The sequence below is a fragment of the Glycine max genome, chromosome 8, assembly GCF_000004515.6.
Source record: "Glycine max cultivar Williams 82 chromosome 8, Glycine_max_v4.0, whole genome shotgun sequence".
In the NCBI taxonomy this organism is placed as follows: Eukaryota; Viridiplantae; Streptophyta; class Magnoliopsida; order Fabales; family Fabaceae; genus Glycine; species Glycine max.
In genome coordinates, this window is record NC_038244.2 from 47,098,871 (window position 1) to 47,125,028 (window position 26,158).

Genomic DNA, 26,158 nt, shown 5'->3' on the forward strand with positions numbered 1-26,158 from the left:
ATTAAATTTTATTTTTACATAAATTAGAATATATAAAAATAAAACTTATATATATATATTCTAATTTATGTAAAAATAAAATTTAGTCTTATATATTGTATTTTAAAAGATAATATATAAGGTTATAAAAATATAATAAATTAAAAAAATTGAATTATTTTTATATAAAACTTATATTAATATTATATTTACATAAAATATTTAAATAAATACGTAAAGGAGTATGTTTCTATTTCAAGGAAGATCAACTCTGGAAACTAGATATTAAGCCAATTATAAAAGTATCTGTCTTTTAAGTATCCTTTCTAAATATCAGTATCAGGAGTATGAAAAAAAATATTGACAAAAGGAATCTCTACTCTACCTTCGACGTCTATTCGAATCTCTAGGGATTAACCTCTCATTCAACTAACAAGCATGCTTTAAGATATAAAATAAAAGATTTGAAAATAATAATAATAAAATTATTTTATCAGTTAATGAAATGAAGTTGAGTTATTTATATTTATAATTATAATTAAAAATTAAAATCTTTAAAATGATAAAATATAAAACTCTGGTTGATGGTTGATGATTGATGATAGAAGTGGGATTTAACACGTGACAACGACACTATTTAATAAAAATAAACAATTATAGATTTGCTTTAGATAACACTGACAGACGAGACACTAAAAATCGTGTAGTATTGAATAAAATGTATAATTTGGCTGCATAATAAGATAGGTGAGTCCATCCATGATTGAGTACAAGTTGATGCGTTGGCATCTTTCTGGTTTTGTTTGTTTGTTTGTAAATTGTACGTGCGGCAATAGCTATGTTATTATGCTATGCATAATTTATTTACTCTTTAATTGGAGACCCTAGTTAACTTCACATTTAAAACTTGTTAACGATTTTCAACTCATGCCGGCTAATTTTTGCTCACAACACTCTCTGCACGTCCATTCATCACCCTTAACTCAACAAAGTCACCTTTTTTTGCTTCAAAGAAAACCCAGAAGGCATATCCCCTTTTGTCCACTTTGGACCACTCCATAAAGTTGCAAACTCAACATCTTGCTACCCTTTATTAATAATTCAAAACAAAACCCTCTTTATGGCATTCTTTTTATTTCACTCTTAGATGCTTCTTTGTTAGGTTTGAATCAATCAAATTGACTGGCCTGCTGCTAACTTTTTTTTGGCCCCATTTATACCCTCTGCTGTACCCTCTTGTTTCTCTTATCAAACCCCCATTTTCTCTTTTCTCTTTTTTTTGCCTTCTGGGGGGTTCCAAATTCCATAGTTTCCTCAGAGGTTGAATGAAATGGCAGTTGATCTTTGCTCAGAAAACTGTGTGGCTGCTTCCTCTTCCTCTTCTTCTGTGAGTCCAAGAATCTCATTCTCACATGACTTCTCCCAATCTGATGTCATCCCTGTTGAGCAACTCCCTTTTAGATCAAACTCTTCTGGCTTGAATCCCACCATTGATTTTGATTTTTGTGTCAGTGAGAGTTTTGAGCTTGAGTCATCTTCAGCCGATGAGCTTTTCTCACATGGGAGGATCCTTCCCACTGAGGTCAAGAGAAAGAATAATGCTGTTCCACCTATGAAGCAATTAGCACCAAAGAGTACTTCTCCATTGCCTCCTCCTTATGCTGCTCCTAACGGTGTCTCCACTAGTAAAAACTTGAAGAAAGAGATTAACCCCAAAGAAAGCAAGTGTTTGAATGATGAAGTGTATGAGAAGCAAAGTTCAAAGTCTTCCTTTTGGATCTTCAAGAGAAGTAGTAGTTGTGGAAGTGGACCTAGAAGGAGCTTTTGTCCTTTGCCACTTCTATCTAGAAGCAATTCAACTGGATCATCAACCCCAAGTGTTAAGAGGAGTCATCCTCTTTCAAAGGAGGGTACTGTTAACAACAATATTAAACAGAAACATTCTTCCACAAGGTTGATGCCAAACGGTTATCTTCATCATCATCATCATCAAAAGCCTCCATTGAATTACAAGAGTACTCATCATGGATCTTATGGTAACAGTGTTAGAGTCAATCCTGTCCTCAATGTTCCACCTGCAAACCTATTTGGTTTGGCTTCAATCTTCTCCAACAATAGAGACAAGAGCAAGAAGTAGTTTTAGTTTACTTGCAAACCGGTGGGGTCTATCTTCTTTTTTCCATGTACTTCTTAGGTTTACAATTGCCATGTGAACTAGCAAAATTGAGGTATAGCCTATAGGTAAAATTTTGAAAGGTAAATGGTTTGCATCATGAAGACAAATTGGTACAAAGAGATGTATGTGAAGGTGATGGACACGAATGATACAATGCAAGCACATGTTTTGGGGCACAAAATGACTGGTAACTGTTGTTTTCGTGGCTGTACCTTGCCTGTTTTTTGTTCCTCTGCTTTTGTTCTTTGGACTATGTGTAAATACATTGACTTTGATTGCTGCATCTTCTTTGTGGGTTACTCTGGATCTCTCTTGCTCTATATGAATATCTGGCTTAATGGAGAAGTTAATTATACATTGCCTGTTTGATTCACCTTAGATTTTATAAAATCATGTTAAAATAGGTGACTTTAGTTAATTGTTTACATATTTGAAGAACTGATTCCATGTTTATAAGTTAATTCTAAGCTATTGATTGGATAAAGAAATTTATACTTAGTTTTATTATTAACTTGTAGGTAAAAATATCCAAACATAGATTATTTTACTTCAAAACTAATTTAATCAAAGTCAGTTTTACTAAAAAAATCAATTTTATAATTGTTGACTCAAATACACATTTGTGTGTAAGAGTTTGACGCGTTTCTCTTCAGCACTCAGTTGTTCTTGTTGCATGTATCCATTGATTATTTGTAGAAACCATAATTCATTTCTAAATCACTAGATTATGCCTAATCAAGATGCGATGGTTTTGTTAAGTTCCAATGCGGCACTCACTGTCCTCTAGTGTTGGCTTAAACGGTGACCGATATATCCTCTCTGAAGATTCCAACACCGAATGAACTTGTCGCTTGCAATCTTAGTGGGTAAGCTTTTGCTATGGGAGATCTTTTTCCTTTAATTATGACGTAATTAAAATCAATGTTTATGTAGTAATATGGGATTATTTGTGAATTTTTTTTAGCAAACTTTCTTTTTCCAATGTATCAAGATAGTGTGATTTTGGTTTTGAGTTCTAGTTGTGCAAATTAATTTCTCTAAATATTATAATTGTATAATTTAATTTTTTATTGGTTTTTTTTGTTAAAAATATTTTAACATTTTTTTTATTAATGTCACATTAAATAATAACATGAAAATTGGCATGTTGTCTAACATATATTAACCTTACTTAATTACACTTTTAATATCTTATGATTACAATGACAAAGAGATAAAAATATAATTAAATAACATCATCCTATATGTCACGTAATATATTAATTGAAAGAATTAAGAATATATTATTGTGATATTTGAAGCACTTAATAATAACATCAAACAATTACCGTACCAAAATGGTGGGATTTATTTAAAATATAAAAATAAAAAAGAAAGTGCTGAATGGTAAATTACCTAAGTATGTGAATTCCTGTTCATTGTAGAACTGGCAAATCTGTGGCAAAGTTTAGTAAGAAATCGAGGTTTGGTCTAACTAGCATTAAACCTTAAGCTTTAAAGCTTTTGAAGAGTTCAACACGACTAATTCCCTATTGGATGGTTTTTTTGGTGGGCTTCAAGTAAGTCAGATTGAAAAACAATCAGACTAAGTAACAATTGTCAACTTCGATTCCCAATAAATAAGGGACTACACCAATCTAGAAAAAGTCCTACCTTGAACTTGAAGCAACCAACTAAACTAAAACATTCTTGCAAGAAATCTCCAACTTTGGATTTTGAAGCTTCTGGCCTTTCCTCTTCCTGGTTTCTTTTATTGGAAAAATTAGGAGAAATAAAAAAAAAAAGGCACGTTGAAAAGGGTATTGCTACTTGCTGGCGTTCACAGAAATAAAATCTTAGACTAATAATATTTTATTTCTATTAAATATTTTTAAATTTATATATTAAAAATCAACATGACTATATGAGAAAGTGATAGTAATAAATAATGTGTTAGAGATATAGACACAAACAATATTATGGTATAAAATATTGCATTAATAATACAACTCAACAATAAATAATGTTAAGCAAGAAGTTGCTGTAAAAATAATATAGCTCAAGTAATAATATATTAAGAGAACAATAGTTATTCTAAAAAAAAAAGAGAAAAATGGTAATACAATATTGGTAGTATAAATTTTTTTTACAACTTCATTCATCAGTTACATTCTATTCTATTATGTATGATGATAAATTTATTAATTTTTATAATAATTATTTTTAAAAGTTATTATTAACGATGAATTATGATTTAATAGTAAATTATTATAAAGGATATTTGCACTGAACCATTAAACTCATTTAATAACCCAATACGAGGGGTATTTGCATGCTTAGACTTATTAATCGTACATGGGATGGGAGGGCACTACTGTATTAGAGGGTTGAGTCAATTTTGATCTATTTCGCTGTCACTCATACTCAACTTGTTACCGTCCTGTTCTGTCTCTATCTTATTCATTTTGTTAAGACAACGCGTTCATACATACATGTTAAAAAGGTTGAGAGATGAATGCACTGAAAATTCGAATAACCAACTAAGAAAAATGGATAAGATGGGTTTTATGGTGCGAAAGTAAAACAATTTTTTATTCGATCTAAGTTTTTCTACCCACATCAACATCACGTATCTCTCAATCCCCGATCAGGAACAAAAACTAAAATCCCTAACATGTCTACACACCACAATGATTCACGCATTTTTATCCAATTTGTGGCTTTTTGTTTGATGGGTTTTTGGTTCTGCTTTAAACTTTTGCGGATTTTAATTTTTTCTTTGGTGATAAACTGATGATTACGATAACTAAGTGCCTTTGGAGTTGCGACCCTAAATCACTGGTACGACAATACGTGAAAGGAGGCTTTGACGGCAAGGTGGGTAGCACATGACGGAGAAAGTGTAGGTCTAACACCACTCAATTAGAGTACAACAAAGCCACACATAAGTCATTAATTGTCTAAAGCATAAACTGGTGAAGCACAATGTGCAGTCACGATGGGGAACAGAGAAGGGCGTCGAGGTCACAAAATTAGCATCGACGGCAAAAAGAATCAAGATTCAAGGATCCACATCAGAAAAATTGAAAAAGAGAGGTGAAATTCAACGAAATTGCAGTGGGGGTGAAAAGGAAAGCAACAGTGATAGACACATTGATCCACCTGAGTCTTATTTTAATGAAAAACCCTTTCTCCATTATTCACATATAATAAGACCAGTAATTTGAAAAATGACTAATCCCTTTTTCTATTTTTTGACTAACTTAAAAAGTCACAAACCTCCGAATCTAATTAACATATCTGGACGATCCATATTAACTTTGGTACGGTGCCAAAGTTTTGCAACTGTGGCACCCTAGCCGGCGTCTAATTTCCAATTGCTATCTTATGTCAATTTGTATGAAATATGTATGCTCAAGTAAACACACATCTATGTATTTATATTTTTCAATGCAAACCCCACATATATGAATATATATATAAAATGTGGTATAAGATTTATATGAATAAAAATAATTTATTGAATGTGAGATTTTGATTTTTATCATATCTAAAATTTTCTTTTAAGTTAATGATAATTACATATCGTAAATCAGATTAATTTCTAATCTAATAAATTATAAAATACCTATTATATATAACTAAGAAAAAAAATTATGAATATATAATTATATAAAGTAAAAAAAATACTGTAATAATAGTATAATAAAACTATTCTGATTGATTTGTTTTTCTAACTTCTGAACCTTTTCCTGACCGTGCAAGCTACAAGTCATATCTGATTTTTATCACAGTCCATTGTCAAAAAAGGAATGTAAAGCAAAAGAAATGCATATGTCAATTGCCCAAACTTTCTTGCAAAAGACTGAAGGTATTAATCAATGAGGTTACTCGTTGAAATGAAAGAATGCAATGACAAAAAAAGGGCGGTGGAAATGTTGACATCTTATATTAAGGCCTGTTTGATTGTTATTTTTGAAAACTTTTTTATCCTCAAAAATTGAAATATTTTTTAAAGAATTTTTTTAAAATTATTTTCAAATATAATATTTTTTAAATAAAAATATTTCCATCATTTTAATTTTAAATTTTGTGTTGCTTTTATATTTTTCCTTTTAACTTTTTTTAAAAAAAATGGTTTTCTACAACTTGAATGTATAATTTGTGGTGATTTTTTAGTGCAAGAACAATTAAATAAGATATTTTATAAATTTTAATTTGAGAGACTAACAAAGGATAAATATCTGAATTTGAGGAAAAAGAATGGAGTGCTATATGTAAGCATTTAATTAATGTAAATATCACATACCAAACGTCTACCAAACATGCTTTTAATTGACCTTATTACATGAAAATTTAAGATAGATAATTTATTAATGAATTTTGGTAGTTGCAGACTTATAGCACATATCTCAATTAGATTTCGTCGTCGTACGCTACTACTCTAGTAGACTAGTACAATACCAATGTATTTAGCTTTGACATTTTGCAAATATAGCATCATTAGCTCATATCAAATCAAATACTAACATATTGCGGAAACAGGATGTATGTATAAGTATGCTTAAAAAAAAGGATGTATGCATAAGTACATGTTTGGTTGATGTTCATTGATCTAAAATTACGTTAAAATACTAATTAATGTGATTTAAAATTGGACCATCCGTCTGGTCATAGAAGTCAATGGTGTGTCTATGTCTTTTTTTTTTTTTTTTTTGAGAGAAATGTCTTCTAAACTTGACACATAGGATTGTAGATTGTCCAAGCTAAATTGGCCAATCAAACATAAGACAATTGAACCTCTGGTCTTAAGTTCAATAACAGTCAATAAATATATAGGGGTGACCCCTTTGGTATCCCAAGTCACTACGCATTATAAGGTTCAATTGTCACACACATGGTTTCTAGTGTATAGTATGCCGTATACTGGTGGAAATGGAAACCCTTTGGTAGTTGCTGAATCTTGAATTATTTGTTGAAAGCAACCAAAAAGGTAAAAGATTAAGACATGGTTGGCCAACCAGCAGCACTCTATCTTCAATCCAACTCCTTGAGGCAAACAGCTCATACACTCTTGTTACCCAACTCCAAGACCAACACCATGTGATCCCTTATTCACATGCCAAGTACACCAGACACACTACATAGAGCTGTTCTGTCTCAATATTTAATACTATATATCTAGATCTTCTTAAATGAAGAAAGTAAATATAACTTATACTAAGTATTAACGATAATAATAATGAAAAAGTTCTTTTATGTCCTCATGATTGAGTTCTTATATCAAATGATCACATATAGACGTTATTTTAGGTACTATTAAATAACCTCCATTCATAATATGTTGTGGAAATATATTTTTTTTAAAAAGAAATGTTTGATTTGAGAACTTGATGGAAAAATTTAAACAATTTCATGTAAGTTTTATCATAGTAAAAGAAGACTACATATATAGTGTAGAAGAGTTGCTGCGGATTATTCTATTTTGATGAATCTTCTCTTGAGTTTCAATCATAAGAATATAATCGAGTTACAATTTGATAAGAAAAAATTTATTGTGTTTAATAATTATACATAAGTTGGAATAGAGTGGTGTGAGAATTCAATTTTATCAAGATAAAAAAAAATAAAAAGGTGTTTTTTACATCCTTGAGAAGTTAAAATTAAAGAAAGATTCACAACACATTGTTCTGGCACGGAAACCAAACCTGGCTTTTATCTTGATAAAAAGTAACCTGAAATTAATCTTTCTCTAAGTTAATTTCATATGAGAAATCCCACATTGATGAAGTCATTCCTCTGCATCATCTTGTTTTATATAAGTAGAAAACCATTGAGCACTTGGCACACAAAAAAATAGACAATGTGGTTCTAGTGCAAAGTTAAATGGCCCAGCTCACAGGCTTCAACTGGTATATCCACCTCTATAAAACATTGATGGAATACCATCGATACCTTAAGTCTAAGGGGTGCACCCTCCCCAATTTTATTTTATTTTTTCGAAATTTATGAGAGGTACAATTATTCTTCGTTCAACATTCATCTTGGCTCTTTTCTCTTACAATCATGTCTGCTTTGTGAGCTTATTTCTCCCTAAATACATACCATTTCAAATGAATTAGGACTTCTATTACCACTTATTCTTAATTTTATTTTCATGTCCACTAATGTATAACGAACGTATTATGGAGTATGGAATATGGATAATAGTACACGTCCTTCTTTAAATATGGGCCAAGTTCTCGTTTTTATTTTCCTTGTTCGTTTCTTTTACTTATTCTTTCCACCAGAAGATTCCACTAATTTTTCAAATTTTTATTAAGAGAATAAATACAAAAAAATACTATGACAAATTTGTCCTCTTTTTATACTTTAACAAATATGACAATACTGTTTCCTTTTTTTGTACATATAATACTGTGTCTTTAATTTTATAATTACTTTAAAAACTACTCATAAGGTAATTTCTCGTTGATCTGGGTAATAATCTCTATATTGACGTTACGTCAAAGTTACACTCTACAAACAATTGATATTATTTTATCTAAATCTCGGCACAAATCTAGGCTACGATCTATATTTTTTTTGGTGGAAAAATCTAAGCTACGATCTAATGAAAAGAAAAAATATCCAATGAAAAAATAGAACTTTTGTTTTCTAACTGTCTGTTTCGTGATTTTTCGCATATATAAAATATATATTTAATGCAACCATGCCCAAAAATTTATATTTAGATGTTTCGCATATGACACTCAAACCCAGCCATAAACTATATTTCCTCTTTGTCATATACTTGAGAGAAATTTCGTCTGCCTTGTCTTTCTTTCTATTGGCTTTTGTTCTGTGATGGATTGGCCTTTCTCACTTTCTTTTCTCCAAACAAAATACAACAAATCCTTTAACAATTAGTTCTGAAAAAGGTGCAAATCCGATTAGTATAATGTAACAGTGTTAAGAACGATGATCGATTGGTCAAGTCTCAAATACTGCACTTTTTCACACGCCTTCCCAACGCTTCATGTGACCACAGTTCTTTTTACTATACATTGATATTCATATTCTCATTATTTTACCTTGGTTACTATTTTGCCTATCTTCGGGAGATGGGTCCACCAAAACTCACGTGTAACTTCAACATTTTTTAAAATAATTTATCTGTCAACCATATAAAAAAAGTTTTATACTTTTATGTAATGATAAATTAATATATATATAATAATTATTTTGAAGTTATACTTATCATAATTTTTAGTTAATTCATAGTATAAAATTTATATATTAATAAAAATAAAAATTCAATCAAATTCATTAACAAAAGTACATTATAAAGTGTATGTGCAAATGAAAGTTTTTATAAAATGTTTAGAAAGATTATTAACCCCAAAAGTTGGGGCATATCGCACTGTGCATTCTTACCCTTTTCTTGCTGCCAACGGAGTAAGTAATAGTAGGCAATAATAACGGGAAAGAAGAGGAAAAGTTTAGCATGATTATTGATATCCTTTTCGAGCTTTATGCCATTGCATAGCCTATAGTTCAATTGCACCAGTGATTTTGGTGTTTCAGTACAGTTGTTACAAAAAGAGATTCGGAAAAAAAAAAAAAACTTTGTTACAAAAGAGGAATGCTCTTTTTAATGCATCCCTTTAACCCCTTTTATTTTTATCTTATGAAACTCACAATCACCATTTTCTGTCTCAGAATCTAGCAGATTTCTCCGGACGAGATCTTTCTTCTTAATTATAATTTTTTTCATAGTATTTTATTTACTGTATTAGATTTCATTTAAATCTAACATCTTACTAAAAAGATTCACATCTAGCTTTATTCGGATAGTTCTCAAACTGTGTAATTTATTTACTTACTGTACTAGATTTCATTTAAATCTAACATCTTACTAGAGAGAGTCACATTGATTTTGATTTCACGTTGATTTTGAATTTATAATTAATTTAAATTTAAATATATTTTTAGTTTTTATTATTTAATATTTTTTATTTTTGTTTCTGTAATTTTTTTCGTTTTAGTTTTTATAAAATGTTTGTTTTTCATCTTTAAAGTATTTTAAATAATATTATTTTTATTGTATCATTTAAAATGTTACTTAACGATAAAAAACATAAATAAAATATACAAGAATTAAAACAGAAAACATAATTTATAAGAATAAAAATAAAAAAATTTAAATTACAGACATAAAAAAATATATTTTAACTATTAATTTATATAAGTTAGAAAAAAGATCAAGATTAATTCTGAATCTAGATTGATGTGAATTGAAATAATTTATGTATTAGATTAAAAAATTTATTTTAAAATGAATTCTAATGAAAAGTTATGCAAAAGATAAATCACATTACATTAGCAGCAGTTGAAACAAACACGAAAGCATATGTAAATTACAGGTTGGTTGGGGCGAGTGCATTGACGGCGCGTGAGTTACACCGCATGAAAAGCAACGAATTGACGCTCCCACAGCACAGAATAGCAGACAGACGTAGACCCAACATTACCCAACAAACCGAACCTCTGTTTCCGGTTGTTGTCCCGATAACACTAACATTAATGTATTTGACCAATGCTTTCTTGCGCGTGGGGTGCCCCATTTGTCTCATTCCCCTTATCCTACGCACCCTTCTCTCACTCTCTTATCCGCACGCGCGCCTCCTCAACAAGAAACAACCTTTGCTTTGCTTTGCACTTTGTAGTAGTAGAGAGCACATAGCATTAGCGGCATTGTTGACGATGCTTGTGATTTAGAAACGTTGCTATGTAATTGTTTTGTTCTTTGCTTTTTCTTCGACGGTGTCGTTTTGCTGTATCAAGAGTTGCTTTCTGCCTCAGTCCTGCTGTCGTGGCTGGCCTGGCACAGAAGTTTTGCAGACTTGTTCCCATGTCTTTTCTCGACAACATTATTGTACGTTGTTTCCATAAGTGTGAGAGTGAGCTTTTGCAAATGGGTACCTAAAGGGAAGAGAAAGCTGTTTTTTTTCTTCCTCCTCTTTACGTGTTTTGTTGGTGAGGGAAACATATTCATGGGAATGTCAAGTATTTTTCTGAGCAGTGAAAGAGAAAGAGAATGTGTGCTGAGAGTTGAATGTGTTTATTGGTTTTAACAATGTAGAGAGGAACCCATTGTGGTTTGAGGAAGGTGGTTTTGACTTTCGGTACTTTTGGTTTTGGAGTGTCGGTGGTTTTTGGAGTGTTGCAGAAATGAATGATTCCTCGGTGAAGAATTTGGCTATCACGGAGAAGAAGGTGCAGCAGCATAAGCCTGGTGGTTGTGTTGGCATTTTCTTTCAGCTCATTGATTGGAAGAGGAAACTCTCCAAGAAGAAGCTCTTCTCCAAGAAGCTTCTTCCTCCTGGTTAGTTTGTTTCTAAATCTATCCTCATATAATAATAATAAAATGTATGTAATGTAATATAAATTTGGCTTTAAATGTCACACACGAAGACATGAGGGATTGTTCCTGATTTTTGAAGACTGATGTGTTTGTTTTGATTGATCTATGTTGTTGAGTGTGTGTCAGCTCGTGCAAAAAAGTTTAAGGGAGATGAAAAAATGCCGAATTCCAAGCTTCACTTGGTAAGGCTTTATATGCCCAATTGATTGTGTTGATTCTTTTTACTTTATTTTGTTTAAACTTTAGTACTTACTCTTTTTGTTGGTTGTTGTGGCTATGTTTCAATTGTAGATTGCTAATGAGAATAGTGGAGGTTTTCCTAGTGCTAAAAAAGGTGGGAATCATGGTGTAGATGGAGAGCAAAAGAGTGACTTGCGAGTTCCGAGTCTGGTAGCTAGGTTGATGGGTCTAGAATCTATTCCGGCTGCTCAGCGAGATAAGTCCAAGAAAGCCGTGTTGGCTGATGTTTGTGCTGATGGGAAGAAGGAGTCTTCGGCTGATCATGGTGAGTTGGATAGGCAAGGTGTCGATTTGGAAATGGGAGTTGTAAAACATGATTCAAGACCTCAGAAGCTTCAGAAAACCGGGGTGTATGAGAGAAGGGCAGTGACTAGGTTTGGAGCTGAGGCACTGCAAATTAAGAGTGTTTTGTCGCGAGCAAGAAAATATAATCATCATCATCCAAAGCTTGCTTCTTCTTTGAAAAGTCCGAGAGTTCCTTCTGGAAAAAGTGCTTCTCGAAGCGCTAGGTTAATAGGAGCAGCTACAAAAATTTTGGAACCTGGACTGCAAAGCAGAAGTAGAGCTAAAAATTCTCTCACATATCCTGCTTCCTTGTATCCTCATAAGACTGGCATTGTGTCAAATGGTGTGGAAGATGGGTCAGCGATTATGCAAAATCAATCTTGTTATAAAACCAGCCCATGCAAACAATTGATGGGGCAGACCTCTTGCAAAAACTGTGGTAATTTGCTAGATGTTGTTGACTGCAAGCTTGAGGTTGGGGGACAGCCTTTGGTTCCTCCGCCCATTGTTTCAGATGTGATCACAGCTACATCTATGGAGAAGAAGGGAAAGTCATTCCCTCCTCATGGACATGAAAGAGATGTAGTTCTTCCGATAAGTCAGGAAAAGCTCATATCTCTTGTTACTGAAGCAAAGGGTAAAAATAATGCACATCAATCATGGAGTGAACCCACTGCCAGAAGAATGCCAATGCCCCATGACGGTCCAGCTAAATGGAATTCATCTTGCCTATCATCAAGGACCCTAGAGGATGATGCATCTTCTTTTGCCTTAAAACACAAAACTCAAACACAAGAACAGATGTTAAGCAGTGAAAGATATTCATCTGGATCTACAACAAGTGATATGCAAGTAAAAAGGGTATTGTCATCTATGAGTGCTGTGAATGGAACTAAAGACTTTGTTGCTATGAATAGAAGTCTAAGTGGCCGATCAAGGATGAGGTCACCTACCAAAGCGGATAGTTCCAAATTTGACCTAGAGAAAAAACCTTACAATCGACAGCAGAGTTCCTTGTCTCATGGAAGGACATTAGAGAGAAAAAGAAGGATCCCTAATGTCACACAACTGGAAGGCGCGGGTTCTGTTTATTCAGTTGATGCAAAACAGAGAAATCTCCATTCTGGTGGAATGGGTGGCAAAATAAGGGACTTCAATGCTTCCTCCCTGAACAATTCTATTGTAAAAAATAAACAAGTTGGTCAAGGAGAAAGATTTATTAAGGTTAATGACAATAAGATCAATGTAGTGTCATTTAATCCCCCCTTGAAGCAAAAGATAGGAATCCATGGCAAGAGGGAAGAGACAAGCAGTGATAATGAGAGTATGAGGTATTTCCGAAGGCCTTCGCCTCTGAGAGTTGATGCTTTAGGTGCCTTTCTAGAACAAAAATTGAAGGAATTAACCTCTCAAAGAGATGAGGAGTTGGCTACAGGTGCTCCACCTAAAAAATCGAGTGCCATGATTCTTCAAGAGCTGATATCTGCTCTAAGTTCCGAGAATCTGATCTGTCATGATGATCATCACATGTTTAATGAAAATGTTGGTTTCCATGTATGTCTTCTCTTTCAATATTGTCTCACTGTACGGAATGGAATATGCTTATAATAATTTAGTCTAATGATGTTGATAGAGCTCAAGCTCAGGGATCTGGCAAGAGCATTACAATCATCATTTTTTATGCAATAATATTTCCTGAAACGATTGTGTTTAATTATAGCCACTTAGATTCGTTTATCTTAAGATTGAGTATGAATTCATGAACTCAGTTAACTGTACTGTGATTGGTGGAAATTGGCAATTCTTCTGACAGTTATACCTGACATTATGTTTGCTTCCTTTTCTTATCAGTATGGGGCAAAACAAGAAAGGTTATTAGGAACCTCTTGCAATGGTAATCATCTGAGTCCTGGATCTGTTTTGGAAGCTTCTTTTTCTTCCAGTAGTCTTGATGAAAGCTCAGGTGAAGTAGAATTTAAAAAAAAAATGTGATTTATGTAAAAGTAATTTCTAAAAACAATATATTGAATTCCTCTGTTTTATGGGCCAACTTTCTCTTGTTGATGCTTGTGGTCTTTGATTTTATTCCAGGGCATGGTTTTCACCCTGATTCCATGAATTACTCATATTATGGTCAACTGGAACATGATACTGAACTTTCAGATTCTGCAACATCCTTTAAAAAAGGAAGCACAGGTGAGATGCTGAGTGATCTTATCAACCAAATTCCCAGGGCATTAGAAAGTTTGCTCACTTTGGGGACAGAATTGACAAGAAGCAAGCTTGGCCATATGAAGGATATTCTCTTGCATGCTGAGTTAGTGCTTGGAATTGCAACTGATCGCAGAGAGGATGAAGGGCCACAACTTCTAATTTATCGGTTTCTTGGTGATGATCTTGACAGTATGGCGAGTGATGCTATGTGGACTGATGCTAATGGCGTTGTTGTGGGTTGTGAGGATTCTAAACAGAGAAAGGAGCTAAAGGGGTTTCTCCTTGATTGTGTTATAGAATATCTAGAATCAAATTGCTGCCAATATTTTAACTCTGGATCCAAGGCATGGACAAAGCTGCCCTTATGCATGAAAGCTGAGATGTTGGCTCAAGAGGTGAAGAGGGAGATCAATGAGTGGTTATCTATGGTTGGGATGGTACCTGATGAAATTATAGAATGGGAAATGAGCCACTCCTTGGGGAAATGGACTGACTTTGATATTGAAGCATTTGAGGCTGGTGTTGATATAGATGGGGATATACTTCAAATTTTGGTTGATGAAGTTGTTCAAGATCTTGCAGGTTGCAAGCAAGGCACCATTTCCTTCTAAAATTCCTTTCAGCTGTTTCATGCAACATCTCACCAGTCATTTCTCTGGCGAGATGTTGTGATCTAACAAGGTGTATTTTTTGTACAAATAGGATTATGGTATTTCTTATGGAGGCTTTTTTGAAGCTCTTTGTTGAATTAGTAGACAAAAATAAAGTCCAGTGACCAAGTTTTTATTTACTATTTTTTCAATTTTATGTGTCTGTGATTTGCGTAAAATAGCATGGAAAATATCATCATTAATGTGCCTTGATGACTAGCCAAACCGTAAATCAAATCAAAGACACAAAGTCGTCGTATGTTGATTGAAGTGAATTCTATCTTGAAATCTCGGGAAACAGATGATTTTGGACAAGGGGTGTGTTGAATGAACTTACAGTTATTAAGTTTACCTGATGATGCATTAATATGAAATTTGCTACGATATAGTTGTTTTAAACTTATTTCAACAAGTTTTTCTGAAAATATTTACAATTTATATGCATAAGCAATTACAATATAAGTATTCAACAAGGATTGATTACAGTTTACTAAAGGACAAATTTGCTCCATATTTGATAATGCTGATTAAACATATTTGGAAGATGTAGCCTATTATGTACTCATTTATTCCAAAACACAACAAGCAAAGTCCTATTGATTAAACATATTTGGAAGATGTAGCCTATTATGTACTCCTTTATTCCAAAACACAACAAGCAAAGTCCTTCCCCCAACACACAGAGGAATATGAAAATTATTCTCTCTATAGCATTGTCGTGGTGATGAATACTCACTCGCTCAAATCATACTAGCTTTACACTTGCACAATACTGTAAGTTGCTCCCAATAAAACAAAAAACAAATCGAAACTAGAAAGAATGAAAAGTAAAAGTAAATGGGCAGCGAAGACATGTATGAGCAAAGCTACAAATACAAAATAAACAAATCAAATCAAAAGGGTTTAAGAAAACACCATAGGAGTGCCTCCACAGTACACACTCCTCAAATATGCCTATACCCTAAAACAGTCTTTCTTGTGATGAGCCTGCTACTCCTTCCTCCTCTGTTGTCAGCATTGATGGCATTAGAAGTAGCAGAAGACAAACCACCCTTGAGTTCATCAATGCTGGCATAGCTCTTCCTGGGCATGAGAACACCACCCCTTCTCTTCTCACCCGCATTCGCTGACTTACTCCCTCTCGCACTCGAAAAAACACCACAGCCACTCTTGGAAGAAGAAGGAGGTGGCGTCAACTCCATCAAAGGAGGTAACATCATGTTACCATTCACCGGCTTCCTATTCTCCTTCCTCAACACATTAGAAAAATCCGGCACAGACTGAGCCACAAGAGATGATGACCCTTTTCTCCCTGAAACCACAGCACCTTGAAACTTGACTTGTTTTTTTCTTGGTGGGGTTGAAACCTTTGCTTCAACAACACCCTCTTCTTCTTCTTGTTGCCTCATGCGAAGCTTTGTTTCCCTCAACGCAGCGTATGCGTGGTACCTTGGTCCTCTCTCAAAGTCCTCCATAATTGCATGAGAGACGTTGGCTTGCTTTTTCTTTGGTCTTATCAGTGCCTTTGGCGAGTAAAATATTTGATTTTTGTAACGGTCTAATGAATGCTAGTCCAACGTTCTAAATGAGGAGGGTCCCACAGAGTTCAAGGATCCCAAGTTCTATTATACACGTTGGATTTTACATTTAACTGCTTCTTTATCTTGTATGCCAGCTATAGTAATAGATAACAAATTAAAAATAATCATTTATTAACTATTTCCTTTTTAAACAATTATAAATATTCAATACTTCTCAATTAATATTAAAATATTTCTTTACGAAGACTCAAAATAATTTTTAACTATTTGCCAAGTTACTTAGATTTTTCTTTGCATTGAAGATTTAAACTATAATAGAGGCTGAAAAAATAAATTACAGCAAAAATTAATGCGTCTCCAACTACTTTAGACAGTTTTTTTTTTTTTTTTAATGCTGCTGAAGAATGTTAACGTTATACTACTCGACAAATTATACTTTACAATAAATAAATTGTATAACAAAACATATAATTAAAAGAGAGAAAATAAAGATGAATTTAAAATATAATATTAATAAACGATAAGATGAAAAAGAGAGATAAACATAAAATATAATATTATATAAATTATTGTATGTGTATTACTTCTCATACTACTAATTTCTTAAACTCTTACATCATTGGTTAAGAAATTAAAAATTAAAAATATTTATTATAAAAATCATAAAAAAGATGGTAAAAAATAATTTTGCTTATCTTAACACTAACTTTTTGTTTAGTTCATTACTTTTTTTTAAGATCATTTGATCAGTGTCTTAAAAGTACTTACTAGCTGTACATTCTTATGTTCACACAAAAAAAATAGTACATTCTTATTGGCACACAGCTGTTAGTTGAAATTAATTAAAAAAAATATGAAATAATGAATAAAAGTTACTTTTAAATAACATCACACTAAGAAGCTCACGGTGCAATGGATTTCATTTTGTTTTATTTTATTTATTTTTAAGTTTAGTTATTTATTTAGTCCTATAATTTCAAAATTTATCTTTTTAGTTGTTATAGTTAATAGTAAATTTTTTAATTCATGATATTTATATTTTAATTCCTAAAAAGTTTCCTGTAAAATTATTTAAATAATATAGTTATTTAAAATGTAAATTTTATGAACTAAAAACTTCACTAATTAAATTATAAGAACTAAAAAATATACTTATTAACTATAAAGACTAAAAAAGATAAATTTAAAAATTATATAAATTAAATGGATAATTAAATCTTATTTTTATATAAAACAAAGGTCATATCATAGTGAGGAGAGACGGTCTTATGTAAGCACTTTATTCTCCTAGTTGGTCAATTGCCTTCAAATCTAACAGCCAAAAATCATTTAGAAAACTAAATTTAAATAGTTACAAAAGGTTTGTTAAAATAAATTTCTTAGAATAAGAAAATAAAAACATAAAATGAGCTATTTTTTTTCATAAATTAAAATTAACTTATTTACTTCAACTTTTCTAAAAACTTCCTATTTAACTTGTTCAAAAGCTAATTTTAACTTATTTTAAAAAAATCCATTTTACTTCTTAATTTATTTTCTTTCCCTATGAATACTTATTTAGAATTTTATCTAAATAAGGCCTAGTTCTGAATCATCGGCGCATGTACCATAGACAATGAAATGACCAAGTATTAAAATTGTTGAGTTTTGTGTGCTGTGAAGTTTGTTCATCACTTATTATTTAGTTAGCATATTATCAGGTGCTCCATATGCTCTACCATTTTCGTGAACTGGTCCAAGCAACAACTTATATTTCTCACAATGGAACAATATCTGCCAGAGCTAGAACATGACCACTAGTGCTTTACAAAAAATGCACTAGTATGACTCACGACAAGTTTGAGGTATATATAACTGCTATCTGCTAACATGCACGTACAACAATGTAACCACGAATTTCATCTTGGCGGTTCATTTTAAACTTTATGATACTTGTATTTTTGCCCTAAATTGAATCTATTGACATGCTGGTCAAAACCATTGAGCACTACGGTCCTAACGGCTCCAACTGCCTGCTCCAATGAAGCATCAATCTGTCATTGAATAAAGGAAATCACAATCAAATTTCAAATTAGGCAAAAAAAATGCACAGAATTTGTGATATAAAATTGTGCCACAAATATCAAGTTCATTACTCTTCCAATTGTTTTTGTAGGTTACGCTAACTGTCCATATTAGTAGCATATTCCTTTCATATTTTTTTCTGATAATGTAATTACTGTTGAACTAGTTACAGTCCATATACTAACTTCCTTCCACAATCAAAATCAAATGTAAATTGCTCTTACACCCCTAACGAAATCTAATGGACTATCACAAGTCATAACACTGTTTCACAGACCAGTATTGTTATAAAAGTGCAGTGCAGTAAAGGAACTAAATTGCTCTTGTATTCTCCAATTATGTAATTTTTGTCAAATTTGTTTCGATCCATCTATTAACTACAAGTATGTTCCACAGCCATAACTCATAATAACACAAGACTGTAATGTATTTTGCTATTATAGAAGAACTAAACCAATTCACGCTTGGTAAAAGACTAGCTGTAACCTGCTTTCGTTCCTCAACACTGAACTTTTGTAGAAGATAAGCTCTTAAATCCATAGTTCCAGGAGGATTTCCAATTCCTATAAACACAAATTTGAAACATAGTACTGTTGAAACAATTGAATAGACCGTGTCAATTTATAATATGAAAGAAGAAAAGGAACTAACCGACTGCAAGTCGAGGAAAATCACTGCAACCATCCAAATGGCCCATTACATTTTTTAATCTGTAACAAAGTAACACCAGATATAGAATTTATGATTTCCCAGTACAGAGAAATGTGCCAGTTCTCAAATAAGTTTTTTAAAAACAACATTTTTAATATTGGGATGAAAATTTTAGTGTCTTGTCCATAAAATCATCCATGTGATGAGATAATCTATAACAAATCTGTTAGGAATTTTATAATTCTTAATTAATTAATTAGTGTGGGTTACATATTATATTTATCATTATATTAGTTATTTACATTTATGGGCTCAATAAAGTGATTTAATTTGGAAAGTCTATTGGATTATCATCACAAAAATTAATATGAACTCGAAAACTAGTTTGGCTCGTTAGGAAATAATAGAAACTCTGCTAGGTTAAAACCTAAATCAAGATTGTGGTCCCCAATGTACCAAATCATAAATTATATTCTCTTCTCCTTACCTAACGAGAAATCTAAAGTCCCCAAAGAAAAACGGTGATTTGATTGAGGAGGAACACAAAACCAACACATTCTCATACTCATCAATTCAATTCCTCTGCTTACCATGGATTTAGGTATTTTTTTCACAACCCCTTTTGATAATCTAACTAACGTAATGTGTTTCCGGTCATTATTGGTATTTTATTAAGATTCCTACAACCTAAAACAAAATCTTCACCATTAATCATTAAACTGTATTGAAGAAAAAATGCTTTAAAAAATTAAAAAGAAAAAAAGCTACTATGTTACCAATGAAAGATTCAAATCATTATCTTGGTTTAAAGGAGATAGTGAATTCATGTCAGAACATAACAAGAGTCTAACAAGTTAAAATTCAAACATAAGAATTCTACTTTTTGGGAGTTGAAGCTACTAGTTATAAAGCTATTCCCACAAACCAACTCATCATCGAGAGTTAAGAAAATTTATACGGGTTTTCTATCCACCTTATTTGCTGCTGCCATTAATGCATCCTAAACCTGTAACCTCAACTTTTTGATATCTTAATATCTGTCTTAGGTCAACGGTTTTATAAAACGTCTAATTACTGTCTCACTATTCACAAAATGAACTCTGCTAAGCTATCAATTCCAACATTTGAAATCATGTTTTGTTCTGATATATAAAAAATCTTAATGAGTACAACAATCATTACCCGTTGTGATGTCCATGCCCGCCTTTAGGTTGAAGCCTTAAAATAACGTAAGAGATACATACTAGCAGAATATGACGCAAGGGTAATTGATAATATGCAGCAAGTGGCATGGCCCAACCTTCAAGAATAAGATCCATAATCAGTTTCAGTAAGCATCTCTCTGACGAAAACTAAAGTATGTGTGTGTCTAAAAATCTATTCATTGCGTACTGTATGGTGAAAACTAACTAACTAACTAACCGATTCCCCACTGAAATTCATGTATGTTTGGGGCTTTGCCAGCAAAATTGGTACTTCGATCTCCAATAGAACCTGTACAGGCCACAGAAGAAAATATAAGTTAATGTTAGAATTACCATGAAAACTGTAACTGGGAGGGGAAAAAATCAATATTTTTAGAGGATGATACACTTATTCCAATGAGGGCCTTTGACTGTATTGTGTTTATCTGAATCCCTTCTGCTCGAGAAAGGATATCAATTATTTCAAATCCAACCTAATAATAGAGAGAAAACCAAAAGATTAAGGTTGACTACAAAATACAAATAGAAGTGTATTCAAGAACTTTCAGAAATAACTGAATAATTAATTACATTGTCCCTGGTTCCATGGTATTTGTAACCAGGATTACCCAAGCCAACAATGAGCCAAGGAGTATATTCCACTTTAGCTCTATTGTTTGTTTGTGAAACCGATCAACTGACAGAAAAACATGTTTTTTGAAGTGAAGAACGAGGATAATGAAGTTTCCCGGGTTAGCTTAAAGGGGCAGATACTGCATGCAACACTGATCTATCGAAAAACGAAAAGGATACAGAATGAATGAGTATCGAATAAGAGGTGTTTTGTTAGCGAACCCAACATTCATAAACAGAAATTATCGTTACTGGGGTTTTTTCCCACAAAATTACAAATTTCATCTTCTTAATTCTCTTCGATTTAGATTTTATTCTTCCTTTAAAATTATTTATGCATTTAATCCTTCTTTTATATTTAATTAATGAATTGTTATTTTTAACTGTGGCAAATTTTATTAAATTCTAATAAAAAAAGCTCAAAGCCTTATATCATGAAATCCCTAAAATGTTATGCGGCCAATCGCAATCCCTAAGCTTATGGATTCTTCGTCGTCATAGGTTAATTTCTTTGAGGTAACCTGCAAGTTGTCGCATGATTCTGCGGCGAAATCGCTTGCAGGATCACAAGGACCGCGCGGAGGCTCGGCATTCAAACCGTCGCTGTTTACAGCGACGCCGACAGGGACTCGCTCCTCGTGGCGTCCGCCGACGAAGCCGTCCGAATCGGACCGCCACCGGCGCGGCTCAGTTACTTGAACGGAGCCTCCATCGTCGACACCAGCGTGCAGCTAAACTCTTCTTCACTTCACTTCCTCTCCCTCAGCTTTTCATTTTTTGTCTTTCGTCTTTCGTTTGAATTAATCGAATGTTGACACATGTCGTTTGCGTTATTAGGCTATTCACCCTGGATATGGATTGTTGTCGGAGAGTGCTGACTTCGCCAAACTTTGTGAGGACAGTGGTCTCTGCTATTCGAGATATGGGTGACAAGAGGTATCGTACAGTTAAGTTTCATGATTCATTATGAATGCATCTTTAGATTATCAATCTTTTTTATTGGTATGGATTGTGGCAGTGCATCGAAGAGAATAATGGGAGCTGCAGGTGTGCCTCTTGTGCCTGGATATCATGGAGATGATCAAGATATTGAAAAAATGAAGTTGGAAGCTGATAGAATTACTGTATGGGCAGATGGTGATGGATGGTAGATTGTACATGAATCTATTCAGTACCGACAGCATACAACGCAATTATGGAGGGGAAGAAGAATTATGCTAGATCATTAATACAAGTCATTATTGTAGAATAGATTGTACCATTGAAAGTCAATGCTTGCTCTTAGAAGGTGATGCTTAATAGAATCCCCGTCACAGAAGAGGTTCTATATATAGACAGTGGATGTTGTACTTGTACATACAGGTTGTGGGATGGATATGAGAAGCACGCAAACCACGTTTCTTTGAATGTAGGGACCGTGACTAGCTAGGAATTTCAATGACATTATGCGTAGCGCAAACAAAAATCTCTCATTAAATTCGACAACAAGGATGGTGTGACAGGTACTATATATGGCATACAATCATTTGGTCTATATGGCTGGCAAAAGGAACCATTTACTTTTCAACTCATAAAAAAGATAATTAAAATTACAGATCTAATTACAATTAGATTGTGGTCTTGGATTAAGGTTAAAAATATAGATTTCAACACCCGTTCTCCTCTTCATATAAATATCCAATGGTTTATATGAATTTGTTTAATTAAGGTAGACTGTGTGGTTTAGCAGTGACATGATTATATTTGGTCTTACATTGCAATTTGGTTTTACAAGTGTTGCAAGTCCTTAGCTCAAGAGTCAAGACTGTATTCTTTTTACTTTGGTTTATCACGCTCATGGATTCTCGATTGTTTTATAGTGGCTGAAAATGACTTATATTTTGTTCATATTCTAGTTCTAACAGGGGAAAGATGTAATCGTAATCTGGTTAGGAATGGTATACTGCTTTCATACAATGTTGGGATTAATACATGCAGGTCGCATTATATATTGTTAGGGGATTTGTTAATGTTGAGGATTGAATCAATATTTATGATAATTCTCTTGCTTAATTATATATATATATATATATATATATATATATAGATAGATATAGATATATAAAATTCCGTATGCATTTGGCAAGCTGGAAGTCAAATTTATAAATAATAATATAATGTCCTAGATGCCAATGACCCGTGATATTCGTTTGAAACAAATTAAATTTAAAAGTTTATCAGAAAAAAAATCTCAAAGATCGGCATGAGAAATGCATACAAATTATTTCTCAACAACTCTAACTAGTTATCAGATAAAATTTACATTTGCATATAATTTAGAATGCAAAGGTTGCTATTAACAAGTGGAAGTGAAATTGGATTGCAAGTGGATGAAAAAATATATAACTGAGAAGAGATCCACTAAAGTGACTAGTCAGGTTGAATCTTTAACAGAGGCACACCAATAACATGGGGTGATAAAAAGAAAAGAAAAGAAAATACAAAGGCGGCTGCTACACATATGATGCTAAATTAAATGAAAAATCGGACTCAGAGAACTCATAGGCTAAGATGCAAATCCAAATCGAAGACTCGTTCACGACCACCACCACTACCATCACCGCCGTTGAAGCCACCGAACCGTGGTAGAGGATGGTGGTGGCGGGCACGGCCATCAGCAGCTGCAGCATACACTAGTCTTCCAGGAGCCACAAAGGCAGCACCACCATGTGGTGTGCATAACCACGACAAAGGTGGCTGAGACTGTGGAGATAAACTTGATATGATTGTGTTATGAATTTGTGAAGCGACAAAACCACGAGCAGCTTGCATTTGGGCACGTTTCAAGAGCTGTCTCTCTTTCTTGTGCGCGTTTTGGTGCCCTCCCAGTGCCTGTGAGTTTGCGAATTCTCTGCAGCAGTACTGGCACTCGTACTTTCTTGAATTCATGAAAGTCTCGGAATTCGAACTTGCTAATTCGTGAGTTTGATCTTCTGGGGACTTGTTAATGTTGATGCCGAAGAGCTTTAGGGGTGGAGTGTTAGTATTGGATTTTGCATGGTATTCAATTTCAGCCATATATGATGAGTTATGTGAGGGATGTGAGTGATTAAGAAGTTGGATGATGCACCGAAATATGTGGTTAAGTAGTAACTGTGTGTGTGAAGTACAAAGAAAGAGAGATTTTTATAGAAGAGGAAAGCATAATCATTTGTTAGAAGAAAGAAAAAAGAGATAAGAGGTAGAGTTTCAATGGATGAGACAAAAACCAGAGCAGCATTTACATATACGATTTTCAGTATTTTATAATTTGTAGTAGTGCTCATTAGGCTAGGGTTGGGTTGTGGGCATATTCTTAGACACAAAATGGGTGACGGTATACGCATGATACGATAAGTTTACATTACGCAAGTAATCGGATTTAACTTTATATATATATATATATCAGACAAGTTTTGTCATGGCTTGCATATATACAAGGAGGATTAGCTGATTAGCTCGATATTATTAAGAGGACAACTTGACATCATTGGTGTAGATTAAATCTAAGCTGATATTTGTAGATCGATTTAATTAAAACGTTATTTTAATTCTTATAAAAGTTATTTGTCATATTCAGAAAACACTATACAAAAAGGAAAACAGGCATTTTGCAAGACGAAAAACATGCAGCGGTCCAGAATACCCTGAGTTAATTGATGAGGAAGTCAAACATTGAGAAATATAAAGTACTACTAGTAGATTATTTAATGATCCAAGTGGATTGATGGTCCACAGTGACGTAAGGTAAATGCTCGGTTCTCAAGCATGTTTGCGTGATTGACGTTGAGTTAGTCATTAATTTATTGGGACAAAATCTGCAAGAATCTTACTAACTTCCATCACTTATGGGTTCAATGTATTATGATGATAGCAACACTACACTACACATGTTTAATTTTAATAGAATGGTTGACAACAGTGTCGAAACTGGCGATGCACGTGATCACTATTACACCACACAAAAATCATATTGCTATAAAACACACAAGCACCGAAAATTTCTCTGTTTAAATTTCAGATTTTGTTAACATCAGGCTAAGGGTTAATTTTAAGTAAAGGCGGGAGAACATATACTATTCTTACAGGAATTAAAATTATTATTTTTATATAAAAATCAATAACGTTTAATGTTATATGTATGCATTTTTTTATCTTATTTTTTAATATTTTTTTTAGATTTTTTTAATTATTCTCCTAAAAATAATGAAGTTAATAAGATTATTAAGTAATTAAAAGTAATTTTTTTTAATTGATAAAATAATTTATTAAATGGTTTCTTTTGAAATATTCTTTTTTGATTTCACCTTTAGTTAGTCTCTAATTATGTTGATGAGAATTTAATTACTAATTTTAAAAAAATATTTGATATAGATATAAATACTGTATTTCTCATATTTATTGTACAAATATTCTATTGTAGTTTATCGGACTCAACTCACTTCTGACTGTCCCACTTTCATTGTCCATAATGACAATTGACAACAAATTAATTAGTTAGTGCAGCAATCAACTTAGAGGCCACCGGCAATGATGCACCTACTGACAAAATGTTTAGGATATTTTGGAGGGATCAATTTACCCTTCCCTGTAGACTTTGTTCAACCACCTAAAATGCAGTCCCCTTCATGGATTAATTTGCAAGCTGGGGATCGATTAGGGACGGACAATGATTGAAACTTCGTTGATCATAATGTCTACCTTCATGGTTCATTATGATATATACGTATCTCTCTTCCCAAGCTACATATGTTTGTGTTAGTCCAACCAATTCAACTTAACATATAAGTGTGCAATGCATGTTAATATAGTCCTCGCAAAACTATCTATGTTTATATATATTAGTACATTGTAAAATCACAATCTTTTATAAAAAAAAATTATGTATATTTAAATAAATTAAAGAAAGATGGGTACGTAGAACCTATATATACTTGGCCCTCGCTCATGCATGGAATCACAAAACTAGCACTCCCTAAGTGCATGCTGCATAGGGTACATTGTAGCTAGATACAATAGTTTCGAATAGTACTAGTTGATAAAAGTGGTTAACGGAATTTGAAATTTCCATGTGAATGACGGTTAGGTAGAGAAAGTATACTGTTCAAAACCGCATGGCAATGATGTTTGTTATACAT

At 32.9% G+C, this 26,158-nt stretch overlaps 6 protein-coding genes across 7 annotated transcripts; 3 read left to right on the forward strand and 3 right to left on the reverse strand.

Annotated features, from left to right (window-relative positions):
- The first annotated feature begins 833 nt into the window (after positions 1 to 833).
- On the forward strand, positions 834 to 2,438 carry LOC100808505 (uncharacterized). The gene has a single exon (XM_003530869.5). The coding sequence runs from the start codon at positions 1,310 to 1,312 to the stop codon at positions 2,114 to 2,116; it is 807 nt and encodes a 268-aa protein (XP_003530917.1). The 5' UTR covers positions 834 to 1,309; the 3' UTR covers positions 2,117 to 2,438.
- An 8,179-nt stretch (positions 2,439 to 10,617) lies between these two features.
- On the forward strand, positions 10,618 to 15,072 carry LOC100809045 (uncharacterized). Of its 2 annotated transcripts, none has more exons than XM_006586229.4 (5): positions 10,618 to 11,501; positions 11,667 to 11,722; positions 11,832 to 13,607; positions 13,917 to 14,028; positions 14,157 to 15,072. In XM_006586229.4, exons 1-5 carry the CDS (start codon positions 11,348 to 11,350, stop codon positions 14,888 to 14,890), a joined length of 2,832 nt encoding a protein of 943 aa, XP_006586292.1. In that variant the 5' UTR covers positions 10,618 to 11,347; the 3' UTR covers positions 14,891 to 15,072. The 2 variants fall into 2 exon arrangements, with proteins under 2 accessions (XP_006586292.1, XP_006586291.1); XM_006586228.4 differs by having other exon boundaries at positions 10,620 to 11,501; positions 11,832 to 13,619.
- A 428-nt stretch (positions 15,073 to 15,500) lies between these two features.
- On the reverse strand, positions 15,501 to 16,447 carry LOC100527707 (uncharacterized). The gene has a single exon (NM_001249330.2). The coding sequence runs from the start codon at positions 16,402 to 16,404 to the stop codon at positions 15,874 to 15,876; it is 531 nt and encodes a 176-aa protein (NP_001236259.2). The 5' UTR covers positions 16,405 to 16,447; the 3' UTR covers positions 15,501 to 15,873.
- A 1,850-nt stretch (positions 16,448 to 18,297) lies between these two features.
- LOC100816701 (chloroplastic group IIB intron splicing facilitator CRS2-B, chloroplastic) lies at positions 18,298 to 21,041 on the reverse strand (the record flags this gene model as incomplete). The annotated part of the gene is made up of 7 exons (XM_041017845.1): positions 18,298 to 18,503; positions 19,021 to 19,097; positions 19,186 to 19,244; positions 20,368 to 20,485; positions 20,604 to 20,679; positions 20,777 to 20,863; positions 20,961 to 21,041. Coding segments are annotated over 7 exons (615 nt in total), but the record flags the coding sequence as incomplete, so codon positions are not given.
- A 738-nt stretch (positions 21,042 to 21,779) lies between these two features.
- LOC106799681 (methylcrotonoyl-CoA carboxylase subunit alpha, mitochondrial-like) lies at positions 21,780 to 22,231 on the forward strand. The gene is made up of 2 exons (XM_014778591.3): positions 21,780 to 21,938; positions 22,021 to 22,231. The coding sequence occupies exons 1-2, from the start codon at positions 21,811 to 21,813 to the stop codon at positions 22,151 to 22,153; spliced, it is 261 nt and encodes an 86-aa protein (XP_014634077.1). The 5' UTR covers positions 21,780 to 21,810; the 3' UTR covers positions 22,154 to 22,231.
- Positions 22,232 to 23,337: 1,106 nt separating this feature from the next.
- LOC100500337 (unknown) lies at positions 23,338 to 24,366 on the reverse strand. Its single transcript, NM_001369204.1, has one exon. The coding sequence runs from the start codon at positions 24,057 to 24,059 to the stop codon at positions 23,541 to 23,543; it is 519 nt and encodes a 172-aa protein (NP_001356133.1). The 5' UTR covers positions 24,060 to 24,366; the 3' UTR covers positions 23,338 to 23,540.
- Positions 24,367 to 26,158: the final 1,792 nt, after the last annotated feature.